General features: G+C 40.0%; 1 protein-coding gene across 4 annotated transcripts in view; it reads right to left on the bottom strand.

Moving 5' to 3' along the window:
• Window positions 1–61: 61 nt before the first annotated feature.
• The window catches only part of LOC102788327 (rho guanine nucleotide exchange factor 28-like), a 42,513-nt gene continuing 25,925 nt past the window's right edge, over window positions 62–16,649 (bottom strand). For 2 of the 4 annotated variants that reach the window (XM_035907272.2, XM_087849274.1), the window contains 24 exons: window positions 14,875–14,964; window positions 14,165–14,288; window positions 13,176–13,320; window positions 12,860–12,915; window positions 11,561–11,618; window positions 10,897–11,035; window positions 10,147–10,277; window positions 9,918–10,058; window positions 9,306–9,556; window positions 9,106–9,231; window positions 8,896–9,013; window positions 8,007–8,261; window positions 7,840–7,916; window positions 7,547–7,725; window positions 7,343–7,440; window positions 7,014–7,211; window positions 6,602–6,733; window positions 6,322–6,449; window positions 6,177–6,224; window positions 4,993–5,097; window positions 4,720–4,884; window positions 3,807–4,058; window positions 3,241–3,619; window positions 62–1,176 (listed from right to left, as the gene is read on the bottom strand). In XM_035907272.2, coding sequence (XP_035763165.2) covers window positions 986–1,176; window positions 3,241–3,619; window positions 3,807–4,058; window positions 4,720–4,884; window positions 4,993–5,097; window positions 6,177–6,224; window positions 6,322–6,449; window positions 6,602–6,733; window positions 7,014–7,211; window positions 7,343–7,440; window positions 7,547–7,725; window positions 7,840–7,916; window positions 8,007–8,261; window positions 8,896–9,013; window positions 9,106–9,231; window positions 9,306–9,556; window positions 9,918–10,058; window positions 10,147–10,277; window positions 10,897–11,035; window positions 11,561–11,618; window positions 12,860–12,915; window positions 13,176–13,320; window positions 14,165–14,288; window positions 14,875–14,964 — 3,586 coding nt within the window. In that variant the 3' untranslated portion in view covers window positions 62–985. The remainder of the gene's footprint in view (window positions 1,177–3,240; window positions 3,620–3,806; window positions 4,059–4,719; window positions 4,885–4,992; window positions 5,098–6,176; window positions 6,225–6,321; window positions 6,450–6,601; window positions 6,734–7,013; window positions 7,212–7,342; window positions 7,441–7,546; window positions 7,726–7,839; window positions 7,917–8,006; window positions 8,262–8,895; window positions 9,014–9,105; window positions 9,232–9,305; window positions 9,557–9,917; window positions 10,059–10,146; window positions 10,278–10,896; window positions 11,036–11,560; window positions 11,619–12,859; window positions 12,916–13,175; window positions 13,321–14,164; window positions 14,289–14,874; window positions 14,965–16,649) is intronic. The other 2 variants (XM_035907271.2, XM_087849275.1) reach the window with 2 other exon arrangements.

Raw genomic sequence — 16,649 nt, 5'->3', positions numbered from 1 at the left:
TTCACATAAGTAAGAATGCACCAAAAACAGATGTTTGCCACAACAGTTTTATATATATATATATACATATATATTACATATATATATACACACACAATATGATAACACAGTTCTGATTATGAAGATTACAAGTCAAATTTTCAAACAAAATCTTATAAACGTTGACAGTGCATGAAGCAATTTTTAAGCAATAAATTATCTGAAATTTCAAGGAACAGGAGAAAAAATACACCCTCTCTTCACAGACATTACAGCATCAGACAGCAATATATTTTTGGCACTTAAGTGAGAAAACAATTCAACATATTGTGCATAGGTAGCCGCTCCGAAAAACTATACATGTATTTCATATTTATACACAATATAAGTCTATTTTTATTTCTCGTAGAGGCCCACAATTCCTTATAAATATCATTAAAGATCACTTGGAGAAATAATCTATATATAGTTTTAAAAAAAGGGGTTGATTGGCTTCTCATATATTCTTATTTCATTTTAAGTGCTCAAGACATCAAATTAATTAAATTTAAATTACATCAATTTTACTCTGTCCTGACTTTCTTGTATTTAAAGTCAAAAAGTTTGTAGCACAAAGGTACCTTTGTCATCAAACAAAGTGCACAGATACTTAAAAGATTTGTGGTAGAAGTAAAAACACGAGAAGTACAAATATAAAAGCTGATTTACAAAGAGCTTGTTTGTGAAAAGGCACAATGGTTTGATCACACAGGAGGAGAATGGTTAAAGTTCACAACATACAATGATAAAGGCACATACTGTACAGTCGGTTTATACTTTCTCCCTGCGATTACCTCTATATTTGATCTCTCCGATTTTAAAAGATGAACATAAATCCATCATATTTACATGGACATATATGCACACACACACACACACACACACACACATTTAAGCAACAGACATATTATTGTTTGTTCAGTATACAACTGGTGGCCTATATTGTTTATTTTTCTCTCATGGACCTTTAGAGGTAAACAATGTTCTCCTCAACTCCCTCATCCCTATTCTCCCCCTCGAGAGAGAGGTACGCCTGAGGGGGGAGGAGAGGGTTAAGAGAGTGAGAGGAAGAGAAGCCGTCCTCATAAAGTCTATGCCCTGTGACCTCTGACCTCCACAGATCCGGGGATTGTTTGTCCACCACTGGTCTGAAGTTTGCTGAAAGAAGAACAACACAAAGTGTCAATTCAAGCCAACTTTATTTATAAAGCCCTTTAGAAACACCAACGTTTTGGTCAGTGGTTTTGTATTATTTATACAATTTAAAGAATACAAAAAAAGGAAAAATATATATGTATATAAAAATTACTAAACAAAATAAGGACATCAACATGACACATCAGTAAAAACAGTAGAAATAAAATAAAATAAAAAAAATAAAGATTTAAACAAAATTAAATCAAAATCTCAAACCGGGTCAAATGCCCAACAAAAGAGGTGCTTTGTTTGGCAAAACAAGTTAGTCAGGGAACCTAAGAGCAGATTTAAATATTAAGATTGAGGAGGCCCATCTTCTCCAGCTCCCAACTCTACAAGTTGGGATTTGCTACAACAAAAGCTCTGTCCCCATGAGCAGCTGCTGTGTCCTCGGACATCCAAGAGCAGTTGGTGAGCTGATCTGAGTGACCGGGAAGGGGAGTACAAGTGCAGCAGCTCAGAGAGGTCAGCTGGGGCAAGGCCATTTAAGCACTTAAAAACAACAAATACAATTTTTTTAAAATGTACTCTAAAATGGGTCTGCAGCCAGTGCAGTGAGGATAAAGCAGGAGTAATAAGCTCTCTCTTCGTGTTTCAGTTATAAGTCGTGCTGGGGCATTTTGCACCAGCTTAAGAGGGGACAGAGAGGACTTACTGACACAAACATAATGAAGCCATGGATTACTGTTTCAAAGTGATCTTTTGACAGAATGTTTTTCATTTTAACCAGCTGTTTCAGCTAAAAGTAGCTGGATTATCCCAGTGCACCGATCTGATTGTCCATCCTAAAACCCAAGACTATGCCAGCGGGCTTATGTTGATAGGAAAAGGCCCACCAGTGATACAAGGCCTAAAATTTAGGAAGTTTAGCGCCATCTACTCATTTGATTCCTCAAAGCAGTTAGCTGTTTGTATAATAATAATAATAATGGATTGCATTTATATAGCGCTTTTCTAGGCACCCAAAGCGCTGTACAATTCCACTATTCATTCACTCTCACATTGACACACTGGTGGAGGCAAGCTACAGTTGTAGCCACAGCTGCCCTGGGGCAGACTGACAGAAGCGAGGCTGCCATATCGCGCCATCGGCCCTTCTGGCCAACACCAGTAGACGGTAGGTGAAGTGTCTTGCCCAAGGACACAACGACCAGGACAGAGAGAGCAGGGGGATCGAACCAGCAACCTTCGGGTTACAGATGAGCTTCCCAATCCCCTGAGCCACGGTCGCATGTTGTATGGAGTAGACATCCTTTCGTTTTAGGGGCACATAAATCTGAGTATCATCTGCATAACAATTGAAAGCAATTTTCTGCTTTCTAAGATATTGAGCCCTGCGGAACCCCACAAGACAAAGGAGCAGAGGAAGATCTGAAATCAAGTTCTAACACAAAACGTTCTTTGAGAAATGTGGGAATCAATATTTAAAATACTATAATTCACTGTGTCAAAAGCAGCTGTTAGGCATGTCCTTTTTTCCCCACTTTCCTTCAGCTTTTTCGCATTCACATCTGACAGGCATGAGTTGTGTCATTTAGCCAGGGCTCAGATTTAGTTTTGGGGTCTTTTTAATAAGGCCACAGCATCATCCAGGAGCGGAGCCTCTCTGTATCTAAAGACACAGACTTAGGAATTCCAGAGTTCTGATTGAAATAAGCAGAGAAATGCACAGCAGTGGATGGGTTAATAATATCACAGCGCCTCGCAGGAACATGAGGTTTAATAGAGCTACAGAGCAAGGCAATGTCAAATGAGACAAGCTTGTGATCTGAAAATACAGTGCCACATACAGTGCCACAGATCATCCAGTTTGAAACAAAGAAAACATAAGACAAAATAGGGTCCAGTGTGTGTCCACGTCCCTGTGTGGGTCCAGACACCCACTGTATGAAGTCAAAAGAATCACTTTCAACTGTCAAGACAAAGATGTTGTTTATGAGGGCTGGAAAAAGCACAATATGTACAATACTGATTTAAAAAGGCATGCACTTTCTACCATGCTTTATATATAGTAAGTAGTCTTACAAGTGTTGGTCTCCTGTGAATGTGTAGTGATCCTGCTGCCAAAGGGGTGGATGGAGTCATTCAGGGCCTGAGGACAGTCATGACTGTTACTGTAGCTCGGGTATGTCATGCCATCCAGCGGTTGTTTGCTGTGTGTCTGGCTCAGCAGGGTGTTGAGGCTGTTGTAGAGGCTGGCACTGAGGCCGAGGTTGGTCGAATAGGTGGAACTGTGAAGGGGGTCTTCGTGGTTTTTTCTTGGCATGGAGAGAGGATGCTGGTGCTGGTTGTTGTTGCTGGGCTGGTGGAGGTGGTTCTGTTGGAGTGAGGTGAGCAAAGCTGCCTCATTCTTGTACACTGAACTGTTGCCATCCAGGCTCCCTGAGCGGCTGTGGGTAGACCCCTGGGACATCAAAATGACATGAAATAAAAGGAGAGGTGACAAATTCTTCTGGCTTTATTTTTTCTATCGTTCCTAGTTTTGTTTTCATTTATTTATGTATTTATCTATTTTGTTACTTGAATCTTTCTGTACTTTTATCCCCTGCATTAATGCACTTTCCCGTATCATCTCCCGCTTCCTGAATTACCTTGTATTCACCCAGTGGAATCATAACAGGCAGGCTGCTCTGGCGGCTATGTCTCCAGCTCTGGAGCAGTCTCTGTTGCGCTTCGATCTTCTCCTTCTCCCTCTCTACACTCCTCTGACCCTCCCTCAGTCTGTCCAGATTTTGCTGGTACTCCAGCAGCTGGGCCTCCAGCTCCTCACGCTCACAGCGCAGCCGCTCAGCTTCCAGAAGACACTGCTGCTCCCGCTGCTCCAGCAAAGTCTCCTGTTCACTCTGTAAGCATGCAAGGCTTATTATTGTACTGTTGTAACAGACCTCATACATTGCTTAGGTCTAAAGATTAATACTATATTTGAAACTTAAGCAATTTAACCACAACTTGGGTTTTAAGTTGAGGTTTTGAAAGCAGGTAACAACCTTTTTGACCTGTTCTATATTAGCACTTAGTAAAATATAACCATGGCAAGAGCAGCGCAGGAAATTGAATAAGATAACAGAAAATGGCAGATGCACATGCAGGTATGAAAATGAGGTTACAACACATGTTTAACAATATCTTATCTTGAAAAAGAAATTCACAGGTCACACATTTTGCTCGTATATGACATGTTTCCTGTTTTTGTTACTGAAATTTGAAGTAATTATAGAAAATGTAAAATGTATTTTATTTATCAAGAGTCTAGTGTCTCATCTAGCACTGCAGTTTGCTTTTGCTTGCTTTAATTAAATGTGATCTATTTATAACCTGGTAAAAATCAAAGAAATGGGCGTAGACCAATGACTGTTTTCTGCAGTCATTGGCGTAGACTCATAACTCTAAACCAAGCTTTTTTGTGCCCCACCAAACTATTATGAAACAAAGACAGAGAGACTGTAAAGACAAGTGACTGAGAAACATAAAATCTATTTTAAAGAACACGAGCATGAAGCTAACCTGTTGTTTCTCTCTGGCCAGACACTCTTTGTCCCAACGTTGTTGCTCTTGTTTCAGCTTCACCTGGAGTTTCTGCACCTCATCCACCTCTTCTTTCTTCCTCTCTAAACCCTTCTTTTCCACTTCCTCTTTTTTCTTCTCAATACTCCTCTGCTTCTCCTGCTCCTGGACAACAATATATGTGTTGACATAACTGTAAAATCTCAGCTTCCTCAAAACGTGTAAGGTTTTACATTGAGAAAATGTTTTCAGTGGGTATGATGTTACTGATACCAGGCTGCTTTGAAGGGAGGCGAGGGTTCGGAGCTGAGGTCCTTCTCCCTCCTGAAGAAGGAGCTGGTGGACTTCATAGCAGCTGTCCTGGAGGGTCACAGCTGCCTGCAAACATAAGGAGACAACTAATCACCTTCCGGTTACTAAATGTAACATAAGCATCATCATACAGTCCTGATCAAAAGTTTAAGACCACTTAACAAGGTTCCAAGTAGAGCTTCAACATGCAAAAAAAAAAAGAAATGGGAGTCAGACAAAGCATTTTTTTGAGCATGTGATTTATTAAAAAGGAACGCTTAAACTCAAACAGGTTTTACAGCTTTACAGAGGTAGGACCACGCCTCTACCTCAGATGCCGTCTCACGGTTATGGGGCTGGAGTTGGCACCAGGAATGGGCTTAATTTCAAGGATTGTCCAGTGTCTTGATGGACAGCCAATTGGATCCTCCAGCTCAGTGCTGGTGAAACTTTTGGGGGGTCTTCCACTTGACTTTTTTGTTCCATAACCCTCATTTAAAAAATTCCACATGACTGTCTTACTCCGTCCCACCTCAGTAGCAATGGACCCCACTTATGCAGTTCAACAACTCAACCACATTCAAAAAGGGAACGTTTTTTTGCCTTTGCAAACAAACGTCACGACAGTGTGACTACCTGGCAGAATTTGGCCTTTAAAAGTAATGTGGTCCTAAAACTTTGATCAGCTGTAAAACAGCCTGTTTCAGTTTAAGCATTGTTTTCAATAAATTGCATGCTCGAAAAAGTGTTTTGTCTCACTCTCATTTCCTCTTGTTGCACGTTCAAGCTCGACTTGGAACCTTGTTAAGATCCAACCATGCAAAATATGATTTTTTTTGCAATTTTTCAAGTGGTGTTAAACTTTTGATTGGGACTGTATTAAGGCTTTATTAGATGCACAGTCTTTGAAATCCGTTTTCTATATCTATCTACAACCTTTTAAATACTTCTTTATTTTAGAGTCTGAAAATGTAAGTTATGGCAGATTAAATATTCACTATTTAGCAAAAGAAAACAGTAAAAGTTCCTGAGAGATTTATTTCTGTCTGAGTTAACATAAAAACAGTTGTGTGTGTTATAAGTATTTTAGCTGAACTGTTTTATTCTTATATCACATAAAACATACAGTCTTTCAATCAATTAGGTAAAATATTTGTTCTTCTCACCTGTAGACTGTATAGAAGTTGGGTCAGGCTCTGGACACTCTCTGCCACCTACAGAAAACAATGGATCAGTACAGTGAAACAGTAATGTCTATTAATCCATCAACAAACACTGTTCATGGGGGGACTAAAGAGGTTGAACTTTCACCAGTGTCCCTTTGTTCTCTCCTTTTCTCAGCTCAACAGCGGAGCTCCACAACGAATTGTCCATCCCGGCTAATTCACTGTCAGATCCAAGAGAGGTGGAGCTCATGCTTAGCGTGCTCAGATAATCCGCTGTAGGGACAAGGGAAGAAGACGTGACAGCTTGCATATATGCAATGTGGTCAAGAAATTACAGTAGACATTACAGTAGACACTGACACATCAGCTGCAGTGTGACACATATCCCAGAAAATGTAATGCTACAGTGTCTGCCAGTGACTCACGCTCAGAGGGAGACTCCTGAATGCTGCTGCCGTGGCTGTTATAACTGCAGCACTCAGGGCCTCGGACAGGAGAGCTCTGACTCTGCACAGCGATGCCATCACGAGCCTGGAGAATGGTGGTCAGGTTTTCAGCTGGAGGAAAGGCAAATTTTGGTCAAAACGTTTTGAAACACTTTTATTTCAATTTATTTGTTGTTTCCTACATTAGCGTGCGATATATAGACTTTTTTATAATTTGCTAATTTATTCAAGTTTGTAATACTAATTAATATACTTGTTAAAACGAATATTTTCGTTATAAGAAATCAACTAAACTTATATTGCAACATTAAAATATTATTTCCCAAGAACATTTCTTTATTTAGAAAGCCCTCCAAAATCAAAAATTGCAGCCACACTGGACCTTTTATACCTTCTCTGAGTGCAGCTGTGAGCAGTGAAGAGGCCTGTCTTGGTGTCTCACTGTCGGTGTACGGTACTGATTCTACCAGCAGGTGGCGATGTGGTACGGGTTCTGGTGACTGGAGGGTTAATTCTGTAAGCTCAGCATAAAGCTGTAACTTCTCCTCCAGGCTGTTGCAGATTCGTTGGTCCTGACCCAACAGCGTTTCTACACGAAATGAACAAAAAGATTACAAGGAATGGGTCTTGTTATGCTTCATAACTGCACAAACTCTCTGTGATATGAACAAATAAACTCTAAAGTAATCTTTTGGCCTCAAACACACGTTCCTTTTTTACCTTGGAACTTGGTGATCTTCTGAATTCTCATTTCTGCAGCTTGTCTGGCTTCCTCGGTCTCAGCACTTCGCTCATCTTCCTCCTCTTCCTCAGGACAGCTAGTAATTTGTGACAATCGTTAACACACATTAACCGGACCTACACACGGCGTCTAAGCTGCACAAACACTCTAGTATGACTTAAATCACATGTGCTTACACGTACCTCTCTACAGCCTGTCGAATGTGTCTCATCCATGCATTCCTCTCCTCTCTGCTGGTGGTATGAACTTCATACATCTCTGGCCCCGCTGAGGATGCAGAGATGAGAAACATGCCTCTCTCTTCATTGGCAACTTCTCTGACGATGAGCTTTTGTAGAGGGATTACTGGAGGCTTCTGGTCCTGTAGGTTGAACCAGATTGGTTAATAGACAGAGACACATGGACAGACAGTTGAATGTAGTTTCTTTGATTTAAAAGATTTATTTTTTTTTCAGGGGGAGGGGTTGATGTTTACCACAGCAGCAAATATGAAGCGCTGATCTTTCTCTTGCAGGAAAACTAGAATGTCAGTGAGCAAAAGAGCCAACGTATCTGAAAGGAGAAGTGTGGACACAAATAGTTTGATTGTCTAGAACCTAAATAAACAACACATCATAGATCCCGATATGATTTCATATCCACCTTTCAGACGTCCTGTGGCTGTTTTCCAGTAGACCAGCCCTTTGTGCTGCAGATCCCTATGTTTGCTGTGCAGGTCCTGTTTGCGAAACACCTTGCCATTCTTGAGCTTGGCAAAGCTTTTGTTCTCCAGCCGGGCCAGCACTTCCTGAAGCTCCTGAAACTTCTCATATTTATTTACAGTCAGGTCCACTGCTGCAACAACATCACGGATCTGAGCCAGGGCAGTTGACAGGTCAGAGTGTTCTATACTTCCCTCTACGAACAGAAACAATAGCCAGAGGTCATATGAATAATCCATTTTGCAAAACAGCTTTTCAATAATGCAGCTTTTTGTTACGATCTCTTAACTGATAACAGACAAATAGCAGCATTTAAATGTATTAACCTCCTAAGACCCGAACTCTTCCACGGCATGCATTTTTAATTTCTCTTTGATATTTTGTCATATTGGGGCCCGATGAATGTAAAAACAAAGAATTACCAGATTTTTTTTAACCTTATTTTTGTTTTTAAGAAAAATAAGAGCCAAATATGAGGATATTCATTTAAAATTTTGATAGAACAGTAGCAGTATAATGTCCTCGTAAGTGGATATCAGGCCCTTGTAGAGCAAAATTCAGCATTTTGGTCTAAATAACCCAAAATGGGATGTCCACATATGTGGATGCCAGGTCCTAAGAGGTTAAAAAAGATTTCCGTTTTAGGTCTTTATATCAATAATTTTTTAAGAAGTGGTCTAAAATGCTAAACCTTTAGGCCAACATTTTGTTATGCAATCACTAAAACTTCCTCTTGCTTTTCGTTTGTTCTTCTGCTTTCAACAAATATGCAACAGACTTAACATTTGCATATCTGCAGTTTTGCACAAGTCACAGTAGAGTAGACCCACCCTTGGTATACTGTAATATCCTCTCCAGCAGCACTGGGTACTTGGTGATGCGCTGAGTTACAAGCAGGATAAATTCTGGGACCTCTCTTCGTCTGACCAGAGAGTTATTGCTCTGTTGCTGTGAGAGACAAAGAATTTTAGCTGCTCAAAACATTTAACTGTAATATAACTACTTGAAAAAAAACAGTGGATCTGGATTCAGGGGCTTACCCTGACAAAGTTTTGAAGTTTCTTGTTCTGTTGCTGTAGCTCTTTGAAGACGTTGACAGCTTCGATGTGGTGACTGCAGAACTCTCCATACAAGTTTTTCATCTTCTCAGCATTTTCATCGGAGAACTGAGAGAGACAAGATGCTGAGCACAGACGTCCATCTGAGTATATTTATTTTACATAACTAAATATCAACTAACCTGCTGAAGCAGTATATCTCCAATCCTGTGGATGATGTAATTTTGGGAGTTCTCTGTTTGGGTTTCAGCCTGTCTGCGTTCCTGCAGAGCTCTGAAGAGGTTCCTGTGGAAGACCAGCAGGGGATCCAAACAGGGGAAAATCCGAGCCACACAGTCCCAATCCAGCTGCAGCTCCTCCAGCATGCCTCTCCTGAACACCTCCGACATGACCGTCAGGGTCTGGATATGGTGCAGCTCGGTCTGCATCAGCTCTGAAAGAGGACAGCCAAACTGGGTAACGGATACTGAAATATCTGGCACTGTTTATGTTTCAAACTGTAGATGCAATGTTTAGTTTGGCAAAGGTTTCTTACAGGTTGAAAATAAACCAGCTGCGCTTCACAGGATTTTGATATGTTAACACACAAAGGCTGACAACACTGGTGGTACAAGTAATAATGAAACACATTTCTTTGGAAACTGCAAAAAAGTTAGCTTTTCACTCAGCCCACAGAATCCAACATAATCAGCTATATGATTACAGATGTCGTTTGTACAGTACAGCTTTTATATAAAATATTAAAACAGTATTGTTAATTTATTGTTAATTCCAGGCCGGCTGGATTTTCTCACCATAAATAACATCCTGGCGTTTGATTGTGTGTCTGTCGTGTTGCCTACAAAATTCGGCAGTGACTGCAAGACTCCATGACTCTGCTTCAAGTCCCAGCAGGTCAGCGGACAGGTCGCTCAGTAAAGGAGCATCAACAGTATCTACACGAATGAAAGCGATGAATAGCGTCTTATTTCTGGATCACTATTACAACTGATGCATGCACCAAGCCTCTCTGTTCTTCCTCACCTTGTGTGGTGATTGGCAGGTCGATGGCTGGGGGAGTCGTTGTGACTGGTGTCCCGTCATCAGACAGTGAGCTAATAGTGCAAGTTGGAGCAGCACACTCAGAGTCGGCACCTGCTGAGTCGCTCAGCCGTCTGAGGGAAAGAGAGCCAGGTCAGAAGAGCTTGTTTGAAAATCTAGGTTTCATTTATTTTTAGGCATATTAAAATAGAGTCTGGTTTTTGGAAGTCTCAATTGTGTCCATCTATCCGCTTCCGTTTATCCTTTTCAGGGTCGCGGGGGGCGCTGGAGCCTATCCCAGCTGTCGTAGGGCACAGAAGAATAATTTTTTTTTAATTTCCAAATGTTTTTTCTACTCCTGGATCTGTGTGACATCAACATGAGGGAGTATCCCCAATGTGGTCATCTCAGATAGACAGCTCTGACTGGGAGTACAGAATCCCCATCAACCTGTTGTTCAGACCTTCTGTTTGTCAGGGCCAGCCAATCAGAAGAAAACTGGCTTAAAGGGAGGGGAAGCTACAATGGCTTGTTTCAGACAGTGGATGAACTATGGATGAACCTATAAATCATGGAAAACATCTCTAAAAGAATATGAGAGTAAAAACATAGAGCTGGAAATAGGCATAATAGGTCACATTTAAAAGTAAACAAATTGAATTAAAAGACAAAATTAATGCAGTTCATTCATTCTTAATGCTTTTTTCATACCGGTGGTAATATTTTTCTTTTCCCAGATCATAGCCAGCCTACCTGCTGTCTGCAGAGATAGAGAGGCTTTTAGTAAGCGGTGCGACTGTTTCTTTTTTTTCTCTGTTCATTGTTGGAAGCGAAGACGACGGGCAGGAAGAAGAAGAGAAAATGGAGGATGGAGGGTTTTCTTTGACAGGGTCTAAAAAGGAAGATCAAAAGGAGGAGAAATACGTCATACACTGGAAGCTTTCCCACTCTACAAATAAATATTGCGTGTTTGTTTAGTATTCAGATGTTTTGTTTATATCTATGTAGTCACTGCTATAAAATTTACAGGATCATTAAACTGTTAGAATCTTTCACTGTTTAACTGCAGTTTGATTACAGTTGTGACAATACATTGCAGATGTTGACACCTCTGTCTAATACCAAGCACTCAAAGCAGACAGAAAGCTTAAACTGAAGAAATAAAATGATCATGTTAGTGCAAATAGAGCACTCAACCCGTGTTCTCATGCACACGTAAACACAATCCAGACCAGATCCCCCACTGAGGTAGATTAAAATTTAACTTTTTCTTTTTTTTAAAACAGGAAAGAAAAACAACAGAAGAGGAATGACGAGGGGTGAAGAGCAATGGCTTACTTATCTACTACAGGACAAGGGAGGACAGGTGAAAACTAAATGAATCAAAGACAAAGGGAGGAGCAGTGGGGGCACTCACTCTGCGGGAGAGAAAAGGCCTTGCTCTTCATCAGCAATGCATTCCTGTCTTGCAGTTTCTGGAAATATATAATAATATATAATCATATCGCCACCAAAAGTTGTAAATCTGTGTGTTTTTGCTTTGAATAACAGGAGGATATGGTTGTAATCACAACAAATTTAGTCAATACTGGAATCAGTTAAAGAGAAACATGCTGGGAAATATTGTACTTATGCATGACTAATTTGTGATATCAACACATTCCCGGAGTTCCTTTGTGACCATGTCCAGGAATTTACTCTTCCTGTGGAAAAAAGTACCCACTTTCACTCTGCTTGTCTTTACTAAAGTAACTGACTCCTTTTTCTTCGTTTTCCTTCTTTTCTTGCATTTTGCCCTCTTTAGACAACAAAAAAAGGGGTGATAAGAGACACAGGAAAACACAAAGGGAATGATTAAAACTAGATAACAAGCTACAACACAGTAACAAACTGAGTGACAGATTTCTGGTTTAGCTAGCATGTACTTAAATGCAATCTGTGGACTTTGGGTCCAAATAGTGCTACACAACAATGTTTTTAGGAGTGTTTGTGTGCACATGTGGGTAGTGGCTTGACACCATTCTGCTAGCTGACATTGAACACAGATATAAATAATGAGTGTTTTACATACCAAACGTGTTTGCTAGATGTAAAAGTAAATGAATGTGTCGTTTAATGCATAGGGCATAAAATCTCTTTCTACAGCATTGTGGTCTGTTCAGGTAATAAAGGGTCACTACAGTGATGGACAATCTACAAGTTAACACCTGGTGCAGCAGAAGAAAAGCTGTACTTACAATCCAGAGTGTAGGTCAAGCTTTAGTAATGTCAGAGCCTACAGTTTCCATAACACCATCTATAACATAGCAAACCTTTTCTTTCTCATCTATTTATACAGGCTGACTAGTGCTAACTAAAAGTGCCTGACCTATTTTTGTAAAACTGACTTCATCCCTGGCTGACTGTGTAAGCCATACAGAAACGGACAAAGACTTTGTCCCCAAGAAGTCAGCTGACAAATAAAAACATGCAACATTTAAAAAAAGAAAGAGGTAGGACTTTATATTCTGCCAAATATAAAATAACACCATTGTTAACTATGTTAAAACAGTACATCAAACATGAAACAGTCTGTCACCAGCAGCTGTTTCTTTTTCTTTTTTCACATATGTGAAGCTCTCTGGCTTGACTTTTTTCTTTTGTAAAACTATTTTTAAATCAATAATCTTGCTTATTTGCTCTGAGCGCAAACGAGGTGCATTGTGTTAATGATTACCTTTGCACAGGCTGCAACAGACTCCCGACAGTTCTTATGAACATTCAGCAAACAGTCTGCAGACAAGCACATATAAAATGTCAGTTAATTCCATGAACTGAGTTATTACAACATATGTGAATCCAGTATCCAGATGGCATACAAACTGTTGTTTGTCACTAGAAATGTTGACTTTATGAAAGAAAAAAAAATGACTTCATGTCTTATACTGAACAAAACATCACAGCAGCACGTGCAAAGAGATTTAAACAAATCCAAAACAGTTCAGCCACCACAGGACATAAAACAACATCAGCACTGACAGTGTAATACTTACTGGAGCACTGCAACAGCTCCTTCCCAGAAACAGGCTTATCACAGGCCACACAAAGAGCAGGACCAGATGGAGACACAGGAACAAACTGATGACCATTAGGAGTGACTGACTTCTCCTTTCCCTCCTTCACCTCTTTACCCTTCACCTGAGAGGCAAATGATTAAATAGGCATATTTTTTAAATTTGCTCATTCAGCTGACAGTTATTGCAGATAATGCCATAATAACATGCAAAGCAGGAGAGTAGAAATAATATGACTCGTTGCAGCAGGCAAAAAAGAGGCTTAAAGCGGCCATCTTCTTGCTGAATAACACCTGTTAAAGTGAAGTTAGTTGAGATAAAGGGGCCTCTGAGTGAGCCTTTTTGTTTACTTTGTTAAGGTCCATTGGGACTGCTGCTGTTATGGTGCTTTATCATTAGGGGGCACTGGGTTGGAGGGGAGGGGGGTGTCCTCAGTGTATGCTGCGATAGAAGAATGTTTATTATCTTTTGAAACTTTGCAAGGAGGTCTAGAAAATGTGTTTGTTTTCTGAGTCTTCATGTGCATTGTGTTTCCGTAAATATAGGGAAACACTGTCGTTAAAGACATGCACATCCTTAAAGACAAGCACATATGTTCACAAGATTAGGAGTGCAGCACAGAATGTGTTTTGGTTCCCCATGCTGTGTGTGTGTGGAGCGGGGGTCTACATGTTATGTAAGAGAATATTTTCACTGTGTCTTGTTGCTAAGACCTGAAGAGGGAGAGAATTTTCTGCTTCACCAAATAAAGGCTTGTGCTCAGACAATGGCCCCCCAGCACAAGAATTCCGACCTGGCATGTCTGAGATGTGGTAAACTTTTACTGCACTGCTTTTAGAAGCCTTTAAGCCGTGTGTGTGGTTTTTTTTTTTAATTCTAAACTTTTAACTGTGGGCATTTTTAATGACATTTGAGTAGATCTGAAATCACAGCCAGCATGAATTAGAAACTCCACTGCACTGTCTCACCTTAGTCTTGCTGCGAGTGCTCGACATCCTGCTCTTGAGGAAGCTGAAGGTCCGGCTGACTTTGTACTTCTCTGACTCGACCTTAGATGGGATTATGTATTTATCCCAGTCCTCATCCTCGATCCTGTTTTAGTGTAAATGCTTTAGTCAGAGGTCATTACAAGTCCTCACTGCAGTACTACCATCCAACATGCACACACTAACAAAAACACATCATAATTTTAGTAGTTTAATAGACTAAAGAGAGCATAATAAGGTACATTGGTATCATGCTGGAATGAAAGAATGTCCAGACAGTCTTCCAGGACCCCTAGTCTACGGATTATTACTCTTCACAACATGCTCGGCATGCTTGGAAGTCACTATGGACTCTAGTGCATGCTATTTATAGTATGACCTTGCCAAAATGCAATTAATACGTGTCATCTATTTTCAGCGGGTTATGCTAGTTACATTGGGCATTCTAGGTGAAAGGCAACAATGACAGAACGTAAAAAAAAACAACCATGCATTATCACATCAAACCTACAGCAGCCACCCGTCATAAGAAGTGTTAATATAATCTGCTTCTGCAGATTCCTACATCATCAGATGCAGCTGGGAAAAAAACCTACATGGTTAATGGATGAGCTTGGGAACGGTCGCACAGCGGGGTTGAAATGACTTAAGCCACACATGCACATGTGAGGCCATTTAGGTGAATAACATACTCTTTGAGGAACTCTGTGAGGGTGAGGTGTTCGAGTGGTGCGCTGCTCTCCTCCTCTGCTGACTGGGCCCGCTTACGGAAACCCAAAACCCTGCATGGATATAAAGCACCTCAGACCAAGTCGTTGTGTCTCTTCTCATCAGGTAACTCAAAATGCCAATAATATTCTAAAGTCTACAAGTCATTCCTAGAACAGTGTGGGAATGGAAAATTAAGATAATTACAGGTTTTGCAATGAAGAGTTACACTGATGTTTGTATTATCTGCTATTTTAGTTGAACATTTAAATATTAACCAGCGCTTTTTGGGCAGTGGTAGTTAAATCGGATGGATTCTGATATCGTAAAGGACAAAAACAGTTGGTGAGTCTAATCAGGTTGGTGTGGTTATATAAATGTAATTTATTCTAATACAATAATCTAACGGTGTAATATAATTTGATCGCCTAATATGATCTTCTACAGTGTTTCCTCTGTTAGCAATGGTTGTTAGAAAACAAAATATATTAGCACATGATGAATTTATGAGGCAATGAGATGAAATCGATGATAAAATGTATATGGATAGAAGCATTTATTAAATGAAATCAAAACAAGCAATGTTACTACAGTGGTCCCCAACCTTTTTTCTGCCCTGTCAGATGGACACAAGAGCCCCTCATCAGCACCACGTACAAATGTGTTCATTTGACCTCAGTTTAACCTGGACCAGGACTACTTTTAGCTTATCAATTACCCTAACCCCATTCAGCTTCCATTCAGGCATACATAAACCAGGGACATGGAATCACGAGGACTAGTAGGCTAGATTAGCAAACTATCTCAACCATTTTTCCATAACTACCGGCGTACCATTTCAACTATTTACTTTAAATAGCAGCTACTTCATTTAACTGCTATCCATTATGTTTAGTGAACAGTTTCAAATGTTTATTCATTGTGTTTATTTATCCAAGAGCCTATCTTATAATCTCGGCTATTTATTTAAACTGTTAGCAAACAATTTATATAGCTGACAACACTTTTAGCTAATAATTTTCAACCCTTTATTCATAATTTTAGCTCACTTTTTCATCTGCTTTCTAGTTATGTTTAGATATCATTTTGAGCTTTTTAGCTACTGATTTCAACTGTAACAGCCATATTTTCAGCTACCTGTTTTAAAATCAAGCTACAGTCATGTCAAAAAGAAGGTTTCCAAACAAGTCTATGCAGAATACTCAGTGCATGTACATCCTTGCAAGAAGCTTCTCGGATTTGAAGTGAAAAAGTCCAGTTATTTTTTTCCCCCAAACTCCTTAGACTATATCCTTAATACTTCCATAGAAATTAAGAAGACGTAGCAGCCAGGTGCAGCTACTTACGATCAAATAGAGCAGGACCTGGTTTGACTGATCATCAGCAAGTGTGACCATCTCTATAAAAGAAGTTTTGTCAGGTGTCTCACAACACAATGTCACAATCTTCAGCAAATTCTTCCCAAAGTCAGGCTGTGCAATGATCAGAGAAACTAAAAACCCAAATTATACATTTTAAAGCGACAGTACTTTTGCGCGGGAACTAATTATTTGTGCAGGGTAACAGTTTCCACACAAATATTAGTAAACAAGACCCAGTGATTCCAAGCAGAGCAGCTAATATACAAAAAGGATTGCTGAAAAGGAAAAGAATCAAGGTGTTGCAACGGTCCTGTCAAAGTCCAGACTTCAACCCCAAAGAAATGCTGAAGTGGAACCTTAAGAAAACTGTGCATAAACAAATATCTGCAAACTTCAAT

Source organism: Neolamprologus brichardi, chromosome 12 (genome assembly GCF_056152115.1).
Source record: "Neolamprologus brichardi isolate AB-2024 chromosome 12, ASM5615211v1, whole genome shotgun sequence".
NCBI lineage: Eukaryota > Metazoa > Chordata > Actinopteri > Cichliformes > Cichlidae > Neolamprologus > Neolamprologus brichardi.
The sequence above is the reverse complement of the archived record's forward strand: the minus strand, read 5'-3'. Positions and strand labels throughout refer to the sequence as shown.